The sequence below is a fragment of the Protopterus annectens genome, chromosome 6.part0 (genome assembly GCF_019279795.1).
Source record: "Protopterus annectens isolate FY-2018-M chromosome 6.part0, PAN1.0, whole genome shotgun sequence".
NCBI lineage: Eukaryota > Metazoa > Chordata > Ceratodontiformes > Protopteridae > Protopterus > Protopterus annectens.
Window position 1 is genome coordinate 895,848,065 of NC_056737.1, and position 21,141 is coordinate 895,869,205.

At 39.3% G+C, this 21,141-nt stretch overlaps 1 protein-coding gene across 1 annotated transcript in view; it reads left to right on the forward strand.

Moving 5' to 3' along the window:
- LOC122803914 (vomeronasal type-2 receptor 26-like) overlaps window positions 1-21,141 on the forward strand; it is a 228,963-nt gene that overhangs the window by 95,910 nt on the left and 111,912 nt on the right. Inside the window, exon 4 of the mRNA XM_044073594.1 lies at window positions 16,035-16,262. Within this exon, the coding sequence (XP_043929529.1) occupies window positions 16,035-16,262 (228 nt within the window). The remainder of the gene's footprint in view (window positions 1-16,034; window positions 16,263-21,141) is intronic.

Consider the following 21,141-nt stretch of genomic DNA (forward strand, 5'->3'; position numbering starts at 1 on the left):
TAATATGGACTCTGGACAACAACATTTGTAAACCTTTCAAGGCTACTATATTAGTATAACTGTTTCACAGTTGCATTACTCTGTTTATATGGATGTCAGTGTCTAAACAGCTATATGACATGGCATATACAACTGTAGAAGTACACAAATAAAGCTTTCCCATGTATGCCAACCTGTGTGTGGTGTTATATCATTTGACCTCTCTGTGCTTATATGTTGCAGGCAATGATTGTCATTTGTATGGGTGGCTCATACAGTGTCCAGTTGGTAAGGTGGTAACTGTAGGCTTAGTGGCTGTTCCATATTGTGTGCTCCTTCTACATATGTATCTTGCTGTACATGTCTCTGCATGGGTATGTGTAGTTACATATATATATATATATATATGTATATATATATATATATATATATATATATATATATATATGTATATATATATAAATATATATAGACATATATATATATATATATATATATATATATATATATATATATAGATATATATATAGGTTCATAGGTTGGTACTGGGCTATCTGCCTGAAGGCATATATTAGCCCAGCCACACTGTGTGGTATTCACCACCCCTTTAGTAGTTCCTTAGACTCGTGTACTAGCAGCTAGTACCCTTGGCCCCTATCTAGTAGTGCTGTTGGTGTGATCCCCGGTGTGAACTTTCTGTTACCCATCCACTCATCAAGGTTCCTCTTAAAGAGTGATAGTGAGGGGCTCTGTCTTATGTAGATCGGGACCCTGTTCCATAGTAAGGGAAGTCTCTGCGAAGGGAATCTATCCCTCCAGCATGTTCTATTCATTGTTGTGTTGAGGTTTATATCCCTAGAGCATGTTCATAGGTTCATAGATTCATAGGTTCGTACTAGGCTATCTGCCCTAGGGCATTTATAAGCCTAGCCAGAGTGTGTGTGGCTTTCACCACCCCTTAGGATGAGAAAACTACACCCATTTATGGTTTAGTTTACTGTGCCTCTGTAGCTCGAGTAGATTTGGTTTTGCTAAGATGGAGCATGTTCAACAATTCTGGGTTAGACATGACTCTGTACGTTAGACAGAGATCGCCTCTGAGAAAGCGGTATGCAACAGAGAACAGTCTTAGCTTTTTCAATCGTGCTGCATAGGGTAACTGTTTGAGGCCAGTAATCCTCTTGGTTAGGTACTTCTGTGGTCTTTCCAGGTGCTGGAGATGTCTAGCCAGGTGCATTGCAATTGGTGCATTGTACTCAATAATGGGTCTGATGAGGGAAGAGTAGAGGGGCACCATTACATCCTTAGATCTTGATGCAAACCCTTTCGTGATCAGATGGGTCACATAGAAGGATTTTCTAACCACTTTGGCAACATGGTTATCAAAGGAAAGCTGACTATCTACTTGGGTCCCTAGATCCCTTATTTCTTCTTCAGATTTCAGGGGATTACCTCCTATGTTGTAGTTTGTGGGTACTCTGTTTTTTCCAAAGGGGATTACTACGCATTTTTTTGCATTTAGCTTGAGACCATGGCTTTGACACCATGCATCAGTCTCATTTAGGCCCTTCTGGAGGATCTCCATGTTGACCGGAGACTCTGTTATAGCACCCAGTTTGCAGTCGTCTGCAAACATAGTCAGCCACAGCCCTTCCATGCTTGCCTGCACTTCTGAGAAGTATATGCCAAACAGGAAGTGCCCCAGGGCAGAGCCCTGAGGCACACCACTCGTTACTGGTCTGGATTCGGACATAGATCCCACTACTCTTACTTTATGGGATCTGTCTGAGAGCCATTTTGCGATCCATCCTTTGATGTAAGGATGTATATATATATATATATATATATATATATATATATATATATATATATATATATATATATATATATATATATATCTGTATCTGCATATATATGTTTGTGTATATGTATGCCAGGGATGTTGATTGGTTCCACATTGTACACTCCCTATGGGAGCCAGACTGTATTGCATGATATGCTACTGATACCAGCCTGACATCATGCAGGTGGGATGGAGTACTGTTAATATCTTGTGCCCATGTCGTATCAGGTCTTGGTTATGGGATCTGCAACAGTTGGTAGTGTATTGCAGGGCAGACGTGTTTGGCTATGGGGGGATACCTATTTGTACTAGATGTCTCAACCCCATTACCTGTGCATGTGGACATATATGTTTTTGTTATGTTCCCATTGTTATCTACAGATGTATGTCCGTATATGCCTATATATATATATATATATATATATATATATATATATATATATATATATATATATATATGTATATATCATCTTACATTAATATAACTTGCTGTATATATATATATATATATATATATATATATATATATATATATATATATATATATATATATATGTATATATATAGATATATATATATATATATATATATATATGTATAGATGTATGCATATGTATGTATATATGTTTATATTTACATATATATATATATATATATATATATATATATATATATGTTATATCTGTTTAGATATTAATATACACACACACACACACACACACACACACACACACACACACACACATACATCTGCATGTTGGAATATATTCCTTGTACTGTTGAATGACTGGGCTGGATGATATGTTTATGAAAACATCAGGATTATGTATATCTGACATGGCCTAGTTGTAAATCACTTTGGCTATGGTATGCAGAGACCTCGGTTTGAGCCTTGCATAGGTTGTTTATTTTGTTGCTGGGAAAAACAAGGGTCGTTGGATACAGAGTGATTAAGGCACTTTTAAGCAGTTGTAAGTGGGTTTGCGCAGGTTTGCACGGAGGTAAGCACTGCTAACTTCTGGTTACAGTTTCTTATACTGATTTAGTATATCAACTGCTTAAACTGTGTAGGCATTGCTTACCCCCATGCAAACAAGCTTAAACCCACTTACTGCTGCTTAAAAGTGCTTACTCCTGCTTACCCCCGCACTAATTTCTAGAAAAGAAAAAAAGGGTTGATAGGAAAGTGGTGAGAAAGGGGCACAAAGAGGAAAAGACACTAGGGAAAATAGCTAGGGATGTGCAGGAAGGGTGTAGGAAAGGTCCATAGCTGCCCACTTCTTCTACAGCAATATCTGTGCATATACACTGTATTTGGAGGTATATTTGGACACTCAAACCCCTGAGAGATGGGCGAGGACAACAATAATATGTTGTGATGTCAGTTAGACCAGATTACATGTGTCCAGTGGACACATATGCGAAATGGACAGCTATGTATGGGACAAGATTTTTTTTGGGAACAGATTGCCGTTTTTTTTTTCAGGTGAGAGTGGGATGTTGGGGACGGATAGTAGGTATATTTGGAGAGGTAGGTTGGGTAGGTTAACAGACAAGACAAACAAGATGCATACAGGGGCAGTATATGACACATTTGGGGGGTATGCATCTTGATGGGGAGGGGTGTTGGGAAATGGAAGCCCATGAGCCCCTAGTAGAAACAGGTGGGACTGAGATCCCCACCCATGGGCAGTCACCACTCCACCTTCACAGCCCCAAAGTTGGCTGTGATGGGGGCTGAAAAACTGAGCCAGACTGACCCTCTAGTTGCAACATACAGGCCTCGAGCTGGTGAAGCAGATCTCAAACCTCCCTGTGGAGCTCGATACACACCATGACCCCGACCTGGCGATGGGTGACAGTTTCCTGTATGTGCCCCCTCCCAGGGGGGGACGAGCCCCATCCCCTGAGGTTGTTCCACCCGAAGGTGGTGCAGGACCAACGGACGATATGGTACCGGGTTGGGCCCCAGACATGCTGGCACCAGTGCCATGGACAGCTGAGGTGGGTCCGCTGGGACAGGCCTTCCCAAATGTGCTATAGTGTTTAGATTTTATCATCATATGTGGGTTAGTAATAGACAACACATTCCAGGGTTAGGTATAACAGCATGCATAGATATTCCCATTAACTCAGACACCAGATACGGAACAGTTGCATAGCAAATGGAACACATGCATATATGGGACTACAGTGGTAATAATAACAGCATGCAGGTACATTGATGACACCATGCCGCCAATGTTGGAATAATTCAATATAGCACATGCATGGAAACAATTTTATTTATTTATTTATTTATTCATTGCATTTGTTAACCGGGAAAGTCCACAAGAGCCCATTTTCAGTGGAGGCCCGGAGAGAAAAGCTCCAAATGATTACATAAGAAGTAAACATAAGAAATTGACATAATTACATAATCTTGGCATAAGTACATAGAACAATGTAGGTTTATAATAATTTACATTTTAGCAAAATAATAGGAATAAACAGAAAAAAAAAACAAGTCAACATGTTAACATTCTAGAGTAGTATATTGGTAGAGTTGGCATATGAATCTACAGAAGGCATATGTATCTGAATCATGGTTAGACAGACTACAGGAGAAGGGGATATGGTAGGAAGTTAGAATGTAAAGGATAAACTAAACTTCCAGAGGGGGAGTTAGTTGTTGGGGTAAGTGGGATGCAGGAGCATAGCCAGTGAGAGGAGAGATGTAGTTTGAGTGTCTTTTTGAAAGTGGCAGGAGTACTGATTGTTCTGATAGTAGTGGGAAGATTATTCCATAGCTTGGAGACAGTATGGGAGTAGAACATCTGGCCCACTGATAATTTGGGTTTGTTAACTGATAGTAACAGTTTGCTTTCTGACCTACGTTGGCGATTAGGATGGTACAGGTTTACTATGGAGGATAAAGAAGGGCAGGATTCAGGTTGGTGGATTATTTTGTGGGCTGCCATTAGTTGTAGATAATAAAGTTGGTGAGGGGATTCTAGCCAGCTGAGCTGATGTAAAGAGGAATAGTGGTGTGTGAAGTTTTTTGCCTTAGTGGCAAATTTGGTAACTTTGTTATACCAGGAGTCTAGTTTGGTTTTTAAGTGTGATTGTAAATTTGTAAGGATGGGAGCACCATGTAGAAGAGTTGGAAGCAGGAAGGATGAAGCAAGGGCTATTCTAGTTGAGTGGCTGAGAAAGTAGTTATGTCTGTAGAGGGCACCGAGTTTCTGGTGGGTTCTTTTAATATTGCTATAAATATGAAGGTCAAATGTTAATTTATCATCTATGATGACACCTAATAGTTTGGTGCTTGTTTTTGGGAATGGATAGAGAAAAGAAGTTTGTCAATATTCCTGGATTTAGTGGGGGAGAATACTAGTAGTTTGGTTTTATTGGGGTTGAGGGCTAGGTGTTTATGGGACATCCATGTTTCAGTGGAAGAAAAGGCTTCTTTGGTAAGATGCTGCAGAACAGTGGAAGATTTAGAGGAGCAGAGGATGGTCGAATCATCAACATACTGGATAACAGTACTGTTGGTTAGGGAATTGTGAAAGTCATTGACGAATATGCTGAATAAGAGGGGACCACGAATTGAACCTCCAGGGACTCCTATGTTAGTGCTCATGAAAGGAGAGGGTGACTGCTGCCATATAGAGGCTTGGTGTCTATTGCTGAGATAGCTAGTAAACCATTTTAGGGTAGGGGAACTTAGGTTAAGGTTGGAGAGTTTAGTTAGTAGGAAGGAGTGGGAGATAGTGTCAAATGCTTTAGATAAATTTAGAAAGAGAGCAGAGGTTAAGGAACCAGCATCACGGGCTCTATTTACTGTGTCCAAGAATGAAATTAGGGCTGTGTTGGTGCTATGTCCTGGTCTAAAGCCATGCTGAATTGGAGAGAGCATTTTGTACTTTATTAAGTGGTTAATGAGCTGAGTGTGTATGCATTTCTCCAGAATTATGGAGATGGGGGGAAAGTATGGCAATAGGACGGAAGTTTGAGATATCTGAATTTGAGCCGCCTTTGTGGAGTGGAAGGGCAAATGCTTTTTTCCAAATATCGGAAATACAGGATTCTTGAAGAGATCTATTAAGGAGGATACTGACAGAATAGGCTATAGAAGTGGTAGCTAGTTGTAGGTATTCTAAAGGTAGGTTATTTCGGGCATTAGTGCAAGGTTTCAGTTTGTGGAGAAGTTTTTGGATGTTAGCTGTTGGAATGGGTGATAGAGAGAAAGTAGGTAGAAGGGAGGTGCTGGTAGATCCTGAGGGTATAGTTTGAGAGTTGGTGTTGATTGGTGGGAAGGAGGTGGTTAGTTTTGCAATGGTATCAATAAGTAAATGTTAAAGAGTGAGGCTATATCAGTGGGTGTTTTTTCAGGGTTAGGGCAGGTGTTGTTGTTTATTCATGGGTGGAGTAAGGAGTTTATAGCATTCCAGAAGGTTTTAGGGTTTTGTCTTTGCTGATTTTGTATGTTTTGGAAGTAATCTTTTTTATTTTGTGTAACTAAGCATTTGGCCTGGTTGCAAAGTTGCTTATATTGTAAGCAGTAAGATCCAGTTTTATTTTTGTACCAGGCTTTGTCTCTAGAGGTCATAATTTGCTTTGTAGACTTTGTAAGCCAGGTAGCATGTTTTACTCTAATTCTCTTATGCCTGAGTGGGGCTAGGCTGTTTAGTATTTTGAGAAATGTAGAATTAAAGAATTCTACTGCATCATTGAGAGGGATAGTTTTTAATGGGCTCCAGTTAATGTTCTGAAGGGTATTGTTGAGGGTATCAGGGGAGAAGTGAGATAGGTCTCTGGTGTAATGGTATTGGTGTATGTGTGGTATAGAGGTAGGCTCACTTGTTATATATGTTGGTGAATGGTCACTAATGCAATCTAGCAGTGTGCCAGATGAGGAGATTTTGTCAGGGTCTGAAACTAAGATCTAGTCCAAGATGGATCCATGTTTGTTCTTGTTATCTTGTCTGGTTACATCTGAGATTAGCTGAGTGAATTTGTGTAGGCTGATAGCTGTAGAGGAGTTGTTAGAGATATCAAGCCAATTGATGTTTAGTTCACCCAGGATTACAGTTTCATTGTGAATGTTATTGGTTGTCCAGGCAAGAATTTCCTCCAAAATAGGAATATTGTTGCCAGAGGGTATGTATATGACTATGATACATAGGGATTTACAGTTATTGAGTTTTAGTAAGGTGACAAGAAGCTCTGCATTGGAAAAAGTGGGTATAGGTTTTGAGTACGGAATAACTGTGAAGGTGCTAGGGAATAGTAGTGCAATGCCTCCACCTTTTTTTTGAAGTCTGTCACTTCCGAGGCAGGAGTGGTTGGGGGGTAGGAATTCAGAGTCCTTGATGTATGGTTTTAACCATGTTTCTGTGATGGCAGTAAAGTCGGGTTTGTGTTGAGCGAACCATGCATGCAGTTGAGTAATCTTATCTTTAATGCTTTGGGTGTTGATTGTGGTGAATTGAAGGGATTTTGTGGGGTTGGGGAAGTTGTGGGAGGGGGTGAAGGGCCGGGGTTGGGATGTACATTCCCAGATAGTGCTAGATTGCAGAAGGGAGGAGGACTATTTGTTGGTGATTTTGTGTTTGGCTTGTGGAATGTTCTAGATAGTTTCTTATTAGTTTGGTTATGCTTATGTTTATAGACATGGTTGTGGGAGGGCGGAGTTTGATGGGAGAGGAGTACCATTTTTTTTTGTAAGATTATGTTTATACTGTAAAGAGATGAACTGATTGCTGAATAGCTGGGGAGGGTGTGCGTGTGATTAGCTATAGTAGGGGAGCTTGGGGGAGGTAGATTAGTCATGTGAAGAGCAGATAGTCTTAGAAGTAAGGAGAGGTAGAAAGAGAGTGTGATGTGAAAGTGAGTTTTGCTGAGTATCTAGAAGGATCTATAGATAAGATAGTATGGGTAGAGGATGACAGTACTAGAGGTGTGATGTAAGTAGAAGTAAGGAGGGAGGTAATGTAGGGGGTGTGTTAGAGGTAAAGTAATAGGTGGCAAGTAAAGATTTGAGCAAGATATGATAATAGTGGGTTTGAGTATTAATGGAAGGTATGGTTAGTGGGGGGAATTTGTTAGGAGTAAGGAGATAGATGGGGTGGAGTATGTATTAGAAGTGTGGAAGTGTTATAGGGGATGGTTAGTCATGTGAGTATGAGGTGGTGGTGTGAGGTTGGGTGCTGATGGGTAGGTGGTGCAAGGCTAGATATAAATGTATTTGACTTGGGGGTGGGTGAGAATGGGGGTAGGGTAGGGGAGTAGAGTGAGCCCGAGCATAGTGTGGGCAAACGGAGCAGGTTGACCCAGCTGAAAGTGGCACGAAGTTTGAAGAAAAAAAAAACAATTTATCAGGAAGAAGAAAAAAATAAATAAAATGGAATGCTATAATGCAGGTAAGTATCCTAGTCCACTTCTTGTCTATGTATTGTAGTCAGCAACTAGGTTTTCTGACGCTATTTTAAGCAGTACCTTTGAATTTAGATAGGACAAGATGCATGTAGGGGGCAGAAATACAGTAGGTGGAGTACACCTTATAGAGATTGGGGTTTATGCGAATGAATGCAAGAGAAAGTACAAGGATTATTCCAAGTATATTTGTTCTGAAGTCGTGTATGTTAAGGATGCTAATTTTAAGTCGTGTACTTCAAGCACGTTTGTTTTATGCCACCATCTAGTGGCCTCAGAAGGGAACTAAACTTGGAAAGGGCTAGGTGTGAGGAAGATGGTAGGGGAAAGGGAATAGAAAAGAAACACTACGGGGATAGAAGTGAGATGAGGGGCAAAGTCGCCAGTGTGCAAGCCACTAACAGTCATTAAAAATAACTTTATATTTAGAAAACAAACAAAATAAATATAAACAAAAACGGAGTGCAGGGAGATATAAAACACCAACAATAAACAATTATAACTGTTGCTAGTTAAATCAATATATTTAATAGAACAAAAAAAAGAGAAACAAGCGCTTTCATCTCCACAATAGGAGACTTCATCAAGTTCAAATATAAAACAAACTGACACAATTTTAAAATGTAGCATGCCCACACTGCAACCCAATCAAAAAGGGTCACCAATGAATACATGAATAAATTAGCAAACGCCAGCCCACAAAACATTCAAGGCAAGCTTTCTAAATGAAAGCAATACAAGCTTATAAAGAATGAAGTATACAAATAACATGTCTGGCAGAAAAACTGCTACTAAATAAAGGAAACTGATTATATGCAATAGCTAAAAATATGTGCAATGGTTAAAGTTAGGTTTAAAACTTCAAAAGCCCTACTAATACTATAAAACTAAACATGAGTATGCAATGTACAGAAATGCATCTAACAAAATAAATACAACATGAAATCTCACTCTACTGTGCAATAATGTATATCTGTGTGAGATTTATGTATAAAACTCTAATATAATATAATATATTATAGTAAACACCACCTAAAAGAAGTAAAATCATGTAAGGATTCATGGGATTTCTTACACAGGATTAATAGCATGGATTTTCTAGACACAGGTTTATTCATTACTATAGACGTCAAAGATTTGTGTACGTCTATCCCCATGATGTTGGGGTTGAGTGGTTTTGTGAATTTTTATTAGAAAAAGGTGTGTCTCAGCCTTATATTAATGCGTATGAGCAATTACTGAACAGAAAAACAATTGTAATTATTTTGTGAAAGAATATTTCATCCAGGATATTGGCGTAGCTATGGGTTCCCCTTGTGGGGGTCATTACGCCAACATTGTTATGCTATTGTGGGAATTCTCCTTTTTATGACTATTGTAAAATGTATATAAGATTTTTGGATGACATATTTATTTTTGGGACAGATCTGAGCAGATGATCACTGAATTTGTGGTTTATATTAAGGATTCAACTCATTTCCTGGACTTTACATATACAATCGGCCATGACGAAATTAATTATCTTGATGTCAGGTTGCAAAAGGATTATGCATTAATGAAATATGTTTCTGAAATCCATCGTAAGGAGACGTACTCGAACAGTTTCTTGCATTTTGATAGTTCCCACCCTTATAGGCAGAATATCTCCCTGCACTCCGTTTTTGTTTAAAAATAACTTTATATTGAGATACAAATGCAAGCATTAAGGAAGCCAGCTACACTGTGTTATTGGATACTGGCTCTGCTTAGAGTCCTGGTAGATGGAGTTCAGGTAAAGCAATTAGAAGTTGTTGTTCAAGCAGTATGTGGATATTTAGTACAAATGGAGGGGCAGCAGCAAGTATCAGACCGCTGAAGTTGCGACTGCATTATTGGATATGGGCTCCGCTTAGAGTCCTGGTAGAGGGAGGTCAGGTGGAGTAATTAGAAGTTGTTGTTCATGCAGTATGTGGATATTTAGTACATATGGAGGGGCAGCCACTGAAGTTGTGTGGCTTCCACACTCTGCGGGGTCTGCAACAGACGTTCTGGCTGCAGAGGGGATTTAAATATATATCAACCAATAGGACATAATCAGAAGAGTGGAGTCATTACATACTGGTTGAGGTGGGTATGTAGTTTATTTTTGGAGATATGGTGGGGGGGGGATTTCAATTAACAACTAGTAAATTCCTGTAATCCACATTACTTTCCTAGTCAGTGCTGTTATCTGTACCTTACAAGTATTACTACACTATCCTATAGCCTTAGTTTGGACAGTGATATGTCATCATTGCTCTACATGAACTAGTTTTACCTGCAGTATACACCTCTTACCAGGTATACCTGTGGAGAGAATGTTTGTTAACACTAACTCACTGTTTCTACACATACTCCCAGATTCCGGGTTGATCTTGTGCACATAGCTATCCAACTCTTTCTGCACAGACTCTGGCCATGTCTTGACCACATGCAGGTGTAACGGGACATACCTAGACTATTGCCCTCCTTAATCTTTAGTGACTTACCACTCACATATACATGCTTTCCTACACAGTTATATTATGTAGCACAGTGTGGGTGACAGTGATCAATGATACTTTATTATTCAGAGCAACGGCAACACTCACAACTCCATACAATACCAGAGTAAACAGTACCATTACAGGGTATCAAGTTTTTTATTTCTCGGCACAGTGTTCATATCCGATGTACCTGTGGGAGCAATGCTTGTTAGCACTACCTGAATGTTGCCACACAAAGTTCCAGATTACACATTAGTATTATGCACATACATCTGACTCTGTTACTGTACACACTCTGGTCACAGCGTGACAACATGGGGGTGTAGATAGAACATCCTTGGCTTATTACTCTCATAACATTTTCAGGAGTTGCTAGAGTGACAGGTTTGTTCTCATAGATGTGTGACAATCTGTTGTATTCCCTATTTGCTGCCTAAATACCTGGGATCATCCCACATACCTCCCAGGGGGACAGGGTGACAGGCAGCAGATATGGGCCCATATACTGGACATTGTGGTCTTATCTGTACAGTTGTGGGGTATAATTCTGTATGCAGCCTACTTCCATTCCCAGGATTCAGACCATGGCTGTGTCTGCTACAACTTAAACACTGTGCATCAGAGTTGTGTGTGCTATATAGATATTGCTGTATATCTCCTATCTGTTTTCTGTCTTATAATTCTCCTGTGGTTTTGCATTCTGAACTTGTATTAACAACACTCTTATGCAGGATTTCCTAGACAGTTATATTTTGTAGGACAGTGTGGGTGACAGTGATGAGTAATACCTTATTATCCAGAGCAACTGCATCAGTCACAATGCCATGCAATACCAAAGTAAACAGTAGTAGTACAGGGTATCATTCTTGTATTTCTGGGCACAGTGTTGGTATCTGACAGACCTGTGGGAGAAATGTTTGTTAGCACTACCTGAATGTTGCCACACACAGTACCAGATTCCACATCACTATTATGCACATACATCTCACTCTGTTACTGTACACATTCCGGCCACAGCTTGGCAACATGGGAGTGTAAATGGGACATACGTGGCTTCTTACTCTCATAAGGTTTTGGGGAGTTGCTAGTGTGCCAGCTTTGTTCTCATAGATGTGTGTCAATCAGTTGTATTTCCTGTTTGCTGGTTATACATCTGGGATCATCCCACTGATTTCCCAGGGGGACAATTTGACAGGCAACAGATATGGGCTACTTTACTGGACATTCTGGACATATCTATACAGTTGTGGGGTATGATTCTGTATGCAGACTACTACCACTGCCAGGTTTCGAACCATGGCTGTGTGTGCTAAAATTACAACAGTTCATGTCTCAGTTGCATGTGCTATTTGGGTTTTGTTGTCTGCCTTTTCCCTTTTTTCTGCCTATGTGTCTCTCAGTTGTACTAAATGGCCCCTGGGGATTACAGCAGTCATATACAGGCATTCCTACATGTTATATTTATGTTGCACAGTGTGGGTTGCAGTGCTTAATACAATAGTACTATTATGTGACTGAAAATCTACATTACCATATGATACCAGAGTATACACACGCAGTCCAGCAGTTAGACCTTTATTGTCAGGTTATTATGCTTTTATTTACATACAAACTATATGAGACTCTTCCTGCCATATTCTCCAGTGTATGCAGTACTTGCTTTAAACAATACAGGTTCTATACAGGCAACTAATGTGCTAATACTTTTACATTTATTTCCTATGACAGTACATGCAAGAGTATTACTGACCTGCCTCATGTCCCAACCTCTCCAGGTGACTTCCATGGGCCTTCTGGTTCATGGCCTGCTTACTTGTAGCTGTGGTGGACATAAGAGGAATATTTAGCCATACCTATCCATGATATACATGAGCTAGCAATTATAGCACACATAGTGGAGTAATACTTACACACAGCTGGGACATCCCCTACCATTCTAGCCTCTTGGATCCACTGCTCCAAGAGGTCCCCCTTATGCCACTTCGGGTCGGCATAGTGATGCCTGACCTGCACCCCAGTTTGCGGTATGCCAGTGGCACTGGTGAGGTCACGGGCAAGACGGTCTCAGGCTTCCACCTTATATTGGGAACTCTGGTACTGGCGCTGCAGCAGTTTCTGCTCATGGTCTTTGACAAGAAGTCCTGCCATGACTCTGGACTCCTGGATGCACCAGTGCTGCACCCAAAAGCGCACTCCCTCTCCCCTTCCTGACATGGTGCCTGCAAGGGGAAGCTACAACCAGTTATGAGATGTATTCCAGCCTGTTCGGTTTGAGTAGGGCCAGTTGCCTGCACTTTACCATGATTGGACGGTTTTGAAAAGGCTAGGCTATGGGCAAACCTGCTTACCTAAGGTTGGCATTGTTTAAAGTGGTAGTACACTGGGCACATTGAGTTAGCTGGCCTACACATTGCTTACACCTCCTAAGCTGGCCTGTGCAATGCTTAGCTTTGCTTACATCAGACTTTGCATTATATTTTCTTTCTTACATTGATTTATTATTCATTACATCTTATATATATACCTGGTATCCATGATTCATGTGTACGTACACTGTATGGGGTCCTTGTGTTTTATTGAGGACTTCAACACTCTATTACTATTACACCTCACATCTGGGCTTACTGCTGTACTCCAGCTCACATATTTATGTTATGTAGTGGATTATAGAACATATGACTGTATACTGATTCCTTTCAGAGGTTCAGTTTGATTTTACTATAGTGAGGACTTGTTTGGTGATACCTCATTCTTCTGTACTGCTGTGATGGCTTGGTGGTTAACTACTGTGACTATAGCGTATAGAGTCTTGGGTTCAAGACCTGTAAGGCTGTTTATTTTGTTGCTGGGCAGAACAAGGGCCATTGGATTCAGAGTAAATAAGGCACTTTTGGCAGTTGTAAGCGGATCTGCACAGGTTTGCACGAGGGTAAGCAATGCTAACCTCCAGTTACTTATGCTTACAGGGAGTTAGCGTCAAAATTGCTTAACCTGTGTGTGCTTTGCTAACCCCCACACAAACAGACTTAAACACGCTTACTAGTGCTTAAATATGCTTACTACTGCTTATCGGTGCTTACACTTGCTTACTAGTGCTTATTCCTGCTTACAACTGCACTGATTTAGACAGTAATATCTAACTGTTCTTGGGAAGATGGGGGATTTGGAAGCTGTATGGAGTTGTCACTCATAACACATTTTACCTTCCATTTGTATCCATGATTCCTGTGTACATATACTATATGGGGCACATGTGCTTATCTGGGGACTTTGCAACATTATGACACTGACACCTTACATGTTTATTTAATGCAGTACTCCAGTTCACAATTGTATGTTATTTAGTAGGTTGTACAGCAACAAAATGTTCATAAACTGATTTCACGTGAAAAATGGAATGTGCTGCAGTGGGACTCATACCGGGAATGCTTGCTCATAAAGTGAATGCTCTGCCCACTACACTTTTTCTATGCTGCTGCATTTGCATATATCTTCCTTATTATCCTCTTCAGCCATTTAAGCTGCATTAACCGTAGATAAGTGATGGGCACACCTGTGCACTTACGGTTAGCTTTAATCGGGTTCATAAAAAAAAGGGTTTGTTTATTTTATATGTATTTACTATTGTGTTGTACATGTGGGAGAATGTTGCTGGGGATATGCGGACACCTATGAGCAGTCTCGCTCATTCCTTTGGCCTTTCTGCTGTTCTTCATTGTGGGGGCATGTATATTCTGAGAGCTCTGCTATCAGACATGCCCCCTGCACTCATACACGCTCCATGTAAGATTAAGAGCTCAGGTAGCGCACCTTCATTAATATGCATGGCACTGCCATCCTTCTCCTACTAAACGGCCGCTTCCGTGCAGGACTAAGCTAGTTCTGCATGGAAGAATAGTAAATCCGGGGGTATGTGTATTGGCTGCAGTGTGTGTGTGTGTGTGTGTGTGTGTGTGTGTGTGTGTGTGTGTGTGTGTGTGTGTGTGTGTGTGTGTGTGTGTGTGTGTGCCTGTGTGTGTGTGTATGTGTGTGTGTCTCTTTTGACTTAATCCCATTTCTCTTTAACACAATTGACTGAACAAATTTGACTGAAACACACTGATATGAAAACTTGTTTGAATTATGAAATAATGACAATTTGTAAATTAAAGAAGCAATGATTTACTGTGTGTGTTTTTTTCACTTTTCTCATCTGTTGTACAACTGTGAAGTTACTGTATATAAGTAAGGGTACCTACCACATGGGATGTGCAGGGGGCAAAAAAAAATAAAAAAATAATAAAATTTCAATGTTTGGTCTGGTGAAGTGTTCTATTAAATCTGTTGTTGAGTCAACATTGATTCACGTTGTATGAGTGTGTTTTTTTTTCTCCACTGAAGTCCAGCCGTGGAGTTAAATATATTTAAGTAAGAGGAATTGTGTAGAAAGCAGGTGTAATAAAGCTTTTTAGTCAAATGTGAAACTATGAATTGAATTTTTAGTCAAATTAGTTCATCGTTTGTGGTTCAGTGATGCAGTGATGTGTAATTTGGTTATGATAGCTACATTAATTTGTCGATAGATAAATAGATAGATAGATAGATAGATAGATAGATAGATAGATAGATAGATAGATAGATGTGAGTGTGTTTGTGTGTCTGTGTGTGTGTCTGTGAGAGTATTGTGTGGACACATTGTACAATAGCATTATTTGTTATCTGAAGCATTCATTTCAAATGTTACAGAAAACATATAAACCAACAGCTTAGTCTTCCTAAAAAGTTAAAATAGTAAAAGCTAATATTCATGTAATTATTTTCCAATACATAATTTCAGGGATGTTGAGGAACTGGAACTTCTCATGGCACTCAGTGGCCAAATGTCAGTGAGTCAATCATGGATGGGAGATCAGTCCACCATAAATCATTCATGCATAGTTGAACATGGTTGTAAACTAACAAAAAAAAACAATAAAATTGAATAGTATAAAAATTTACAACATTAGCTTAATTAGAAAAAAAACAACAAACAAACTTGACTGAGACAATAAGAAAGGTATCCTAGTTCACACTTCAAACACTATTACCTATCATCTTGATTTGAAATTAAAATTTTCTGAATAATAACATTTTAACTATTATGAAGCCTTTAATACTTAATGTATAAGCTAGGTGAACATGAGATATACTGATATAAAATGATTTATTTATTTGCATCTTGATTAGAATCATTACAACAGTTATCTTAATGTTCAAATGTATAAATATATAATATTAAAGCTTACCTTTGTATTTGTTTTTTAAATTATTAGCTTTTTCATTATGTAAAGAATGTACACTTTAAAAATCGAGCTGGAGATGACATATTTTTCAATGAACATGGTGAAGGACGTGCTAGATATGATATTGTAAACTGGCAAGTACTGCCAAATGGGACGGTCAAAAATCCTAAAGTTGGCATTTATGAGTCTCGCACACCGGGCCATCATGAAGTTTCTATAGATGAAAATGCCATTTTCTGGAATACCATGCACTCAGAGGTAACTTATGTTCATGGGTTTTGCAGTAATAATAATCAGAGTGTATATATTTTGAATTTTTCTAAAGGTTAGTAGTAACATGAGATCATTCAAATGACAATGGTATGTGTCAGCCACTTATTACCACAGACCAGAGAGCTAGTGAGAGAAGACTACAGAAAGTCTCTAATCCTGAGAGTCAGAATGAATATCACTTCCAGCATGAGGTGGGTAATGCAGGATTGTCCAATAGCACAAGAGCAATAATTTACACCTTAAAAAGATATGATAAAGCTGCACCAAACAGCACCTCATTAGCGGCACATTATTAGTTCTTTGATTTGAACACTGTACTCTCAGACTTCATATCACTAGTGTTCCTCTTATCAGCCAATGCATCACAGTTAAACAGGAACCTTGCATGCAACATGCACACATACATTCATACAGACCTCATACATGGCACTACACACACACACACACACACACACACACACACACACACACACACACACACACACACACACACACACACACATACAAATACAGAGGACAGCATTTTAGTACCTAACCACAGTCAAACTTCAAGCCTCAATCATTCCACTGGAGTGAATTAGTGTATAACATCAAAAGATATTATATACTTTTTCTCTACATGAGACAAATAGCTTTGTAAAGCAACATTATTCCAATGCTGGTGATATTTCCAGGAAACAACATATGACTATTTAGTATTATCCATACCCTTGGTAGCCTTATTTGCATGCAGCTTCAGCAGTGAGACAACTGTCTCCACTATAGATATTGCATGTCTAAATTGCTCTGACTAAATGCACTCTAAAAACTGGTCAATGACAGGTTTCTACACTAGGTAAGCCTTTGTAAATCCCAGGTTATGTCTTTTTTTTTGCTACATTTATTTCTTCCTCACTTGCCCAGCATTGTACCACTATCAAGGCTGCTGTATTTGTTCCTGATTTTGTGGAAGAGAGTAGGGCTGCAGGAAATTTCCATCATCTATGCAGCCATTGGAGAGATTTTGATTTACATCTTTCCATTCCCTTTTTTCATCTGTGAAGTCTCAAGGACTAGCATGCCTTGGAGCAGTATGAGAGTTTGCCATTGTCTTCCATTAGTGGTGTTTCCAAAATTAGCCCTGGTCCTCTTGTAGATAGATGTTTTCATCCATCTCCAATATCTATTAGGGATTGTTGATGGAGTACATGTCCTGGGACACATGTTCATAGCCCTGTGACTGTCCCTGAGACATATCTCTCAACTTCTTAGAGCAAGAAAACTGGACAAATCCATAAATAATGGGAGGACAAAGGCCCAAAAATAGGCACTGTTTCTAAGTATCGCTTTTATAACCATAGAAAGTTGCCAGAATAACAAGCTTGCATTAGCATGCATTTTCAGAGGGGTATAACATCTGGAACTCAAGTGCATGTTATCCTCAATGATTTGCCATAAACCAAAAGTTTTATGAGGAACAGATCAAAAATATATATGCAAAAATCTGGACATTCTTTGAAAATCCAACAAATGAGAAAGATGCCATGGGAGAGGTTAGCTGACCACTCCATCATTCATATCCCCTTCCAGACAGCTCCTCCAGTGGCCAGGATGTTAAATGAATCCTAGGCATCTGGGTTCAGGTCAGGGCTCCATCCATGTATACAATGTCTTTTCTATTGTACATGAGTGATTGCTCTGAGGGCCTAGGTGCATATTGCTAACAGCTGCTGTTGATAATTATCATACTTGCCTTATATTGGTGGCATTGACATACCTTGCAGACTTTTTTTAAAATAATTTAATATAATATATAATTGTTCCTAATTTGAATAGTACAGGGGAAACTGTTGGGAAATATATTACACATAACATGCAAAAACATAAACCCTACTAGGTAATTCACTTTGTTCATTCTAACTATATCTCTAAGTATAACTTGTGTGCATGTTATTCGGGTCTATATTAGTTCGGCAAAATACCATTTCAGCAAACACCTAATCAGTGACACAAATTCAGTGAAAATCATTTCAGGGATTTGCTAAATTTACTAAGGGCAAAAAAAATACTTGCCCTACAGCACAACGGACTGATATCTAAGCAAATCGAACCTCACCCTTCCACCCCCCCCAACTATATATACCAACTCCGAGATTGCATCTCAGTACTCTGTCTCCTACAACCTACTGAGAAGTAATCTATGCCTGGCATACAAGACATACTCAGATTCAGCTCTGATGGACCTTTTGCACATCTGCAAAACAAACAGCATCAGAACCACTAGATCCAAAGATTTCCTGTGACATAACTAAGATTTGTTGATGAGACAGATATGTTTTTCACAGGATCCCCATGTTCTGTAACAGATTATCCATCCATGTGAAGCAGACTCCATCCCTAACTCCCCAACCCTATTTAAGAGTAACCTTGATGAATGGATTGGAATTGGAAAGTCACCCTGGGTCTAGTCCCCATGTCTCTGATAGACAGAAGCAGACAGTAATGCCCAAACTAATGTCAAAACTAACTTACCCCCTACCCACACAATCTCTAGAAACTTCCTAATAGATGTCCATGATGCATAGGGACACAAATGGGTTGGATTGCAGAGCTAGACTTATAAAGGTCCTGTTGGCCATTAGCCTAGTGCAGCTCTTTAAACCTATAAGATGTAATTAAGGAAAAAATTAAGAATCTGTCAATAGGAACTAGTTATTATAGCTTGGATTGAAAGTAGGGGTGAGTGGATGGAGTAAGCATTGCTCTCTGACCAGCTCTAGTACTGAAACACCCAATCAACATGTTTATTGAGCTTGGGCAGCTTCTTCTATTGCTTATATTTTAAGAATTCTCTTTTTTTATTAAGAAGTCTGCGTTTTCCAAACCTCAGATTGGCAATGTACCAATTTAGGTGAAGGCACTGCCAACTTTCTATCAGAAAGTTCCCACAACATTAATCAAGATATTGGCATCAAGCTGAATAAAGTCATTGAGCTGGTTGCATAGATCCTTGTGGGCACCGCAGAGATTAAAAAAGAGAATGCTCAGTTTAGATCAGAGCTTGATGTGTGCTCAGTCAAAATTTCTTTTCTGGAATCAGCAGCTAATGCTCAGGCTGCTTGCATACAGGAATATATCTCCAGTATTTTCTCTAATGAGCAGGCTATCGGATCCATCCCAAATCGCACCATCACCGTACAGTACAGATATCACATAAATAACCTCTACCTGATGGGGCTCAGGGAAGGTAATAAAAATGGGTCCTAGCTATGTCCCTTGAAAACTATTTCCCCAAAACATTCAGTGTGCTCCCTGCCTATCCAGTCACTGTCAACCAGTATAGTCAAGTAGCAAGACAGGCCTCCCACCAAGATGGATTATTTTTCATCTTCTAAATGAAAGTGATAAATAACACATCCTTTATATTGCTAAGGACAGTTGATCATTTTTGCTCTGTGACCTGAAAGTCACCCTTCGCAAAGACTTTTCCAAGAAACTATGGAGGCCCGGAAGGCTTTCCTTCTGCTACATAGCAATGTTTTAAAAATGCCATCCCAACTTTTCTGAAGTAGCCAGCTACTCTTCATATTAAATGGAAAAAATAATTTAAGTCTTTTTCATCTCTCAACACTGCAATGACCTTTAAACATTTATGTTTAAGTACAGACATTGTTTCCAACTAAATGCCCTCCAAAGCAGATAGCCAACCATCTTCTGTGGAAACTACACATAATGAACAGGAGCAAGCCATGAAACCTATGGCCTCAGAGAAGTGCACAGCTTTTCCTACTATAGATCGCAAGTCAGAATGTATTATCTGAGTAGGACTTACCTAATTCCCTCCAGAGACTGAAGATAGTCCCACCAGATCAAGGAAGCAGTTACATTTTTCCCCGAGCCAATAATTCCCAATGAGGTTAATTCACCATCTCCAAGTTCTATACCTGCCCATGTCCCCAACTTAAATAACTCAAATCCACATAAGGATCCTTCCTCCAAATCTTTTTCATCCTCCTTAATGGCTCATTCCTATCTGGATAATTTTTAATAAAGGATGAAATCCAGGGTCTAAAGCCAGCAGTACTTACCATAAAGCTAAAAGCATCAGACTGGGGCATGGGATCTGTTAGTTTATCTGGACTGTTTTCTTTTCTTTTTTCTTTTTTATACTGCTTTTACATATCACACTGTAATGAATGCTGGCTCACTGATCCCGTGTAGTTGCAAGATTATCAGGTTTAGCCAATGACACTGTTAGATTTGTTACTCTACTCCTCTCTTTTATGGAGTTATACCATGAGAATGAAAAGGGAATTGTTATTACTGCTTTTTCTTTGAGCTGTACATATCCTTCAATGTGTGGTTATTTATCTTCCTTACTTCTTTTCCATTATATGTTAATAAACAAATAGATTAGGCTAACTGCCCTTGTGGGCTATTTTAAGCCTAGCCAATTACCCCATGTAAGAACCAAACCCACAGCTTATGCCTGGAAGGTAAACACCTTAACCATTATACCAACCTCACATATTAATTTTAGTGACGCTAATCTGTTATATCAGTTATAATAAATACTTCATTGACTGTACAAGGGTTATCCTCCCTGTGGAAACATGAGATAGTTAAAGACTGGTTGAAAAACTGAAGATGTGATATTTTCTATGGCTAAGAATGCAAGATTGCCTAAAACACGCTAAGGCGCTTTCTTCTTCTTTTAGGACAGGGGAACTTATATATATTTTTAATTCTAAATACAAACTAAGAATTATAATAGAAATTAAAACATTTCTTAACCTGAGACTGCAAGCAGCAGAAGCATGCAGATAAGAATAGCCATTGGATTATTGGGTTATTTTCTCCCACTGAGGGTCTGCAGACTTTAGGC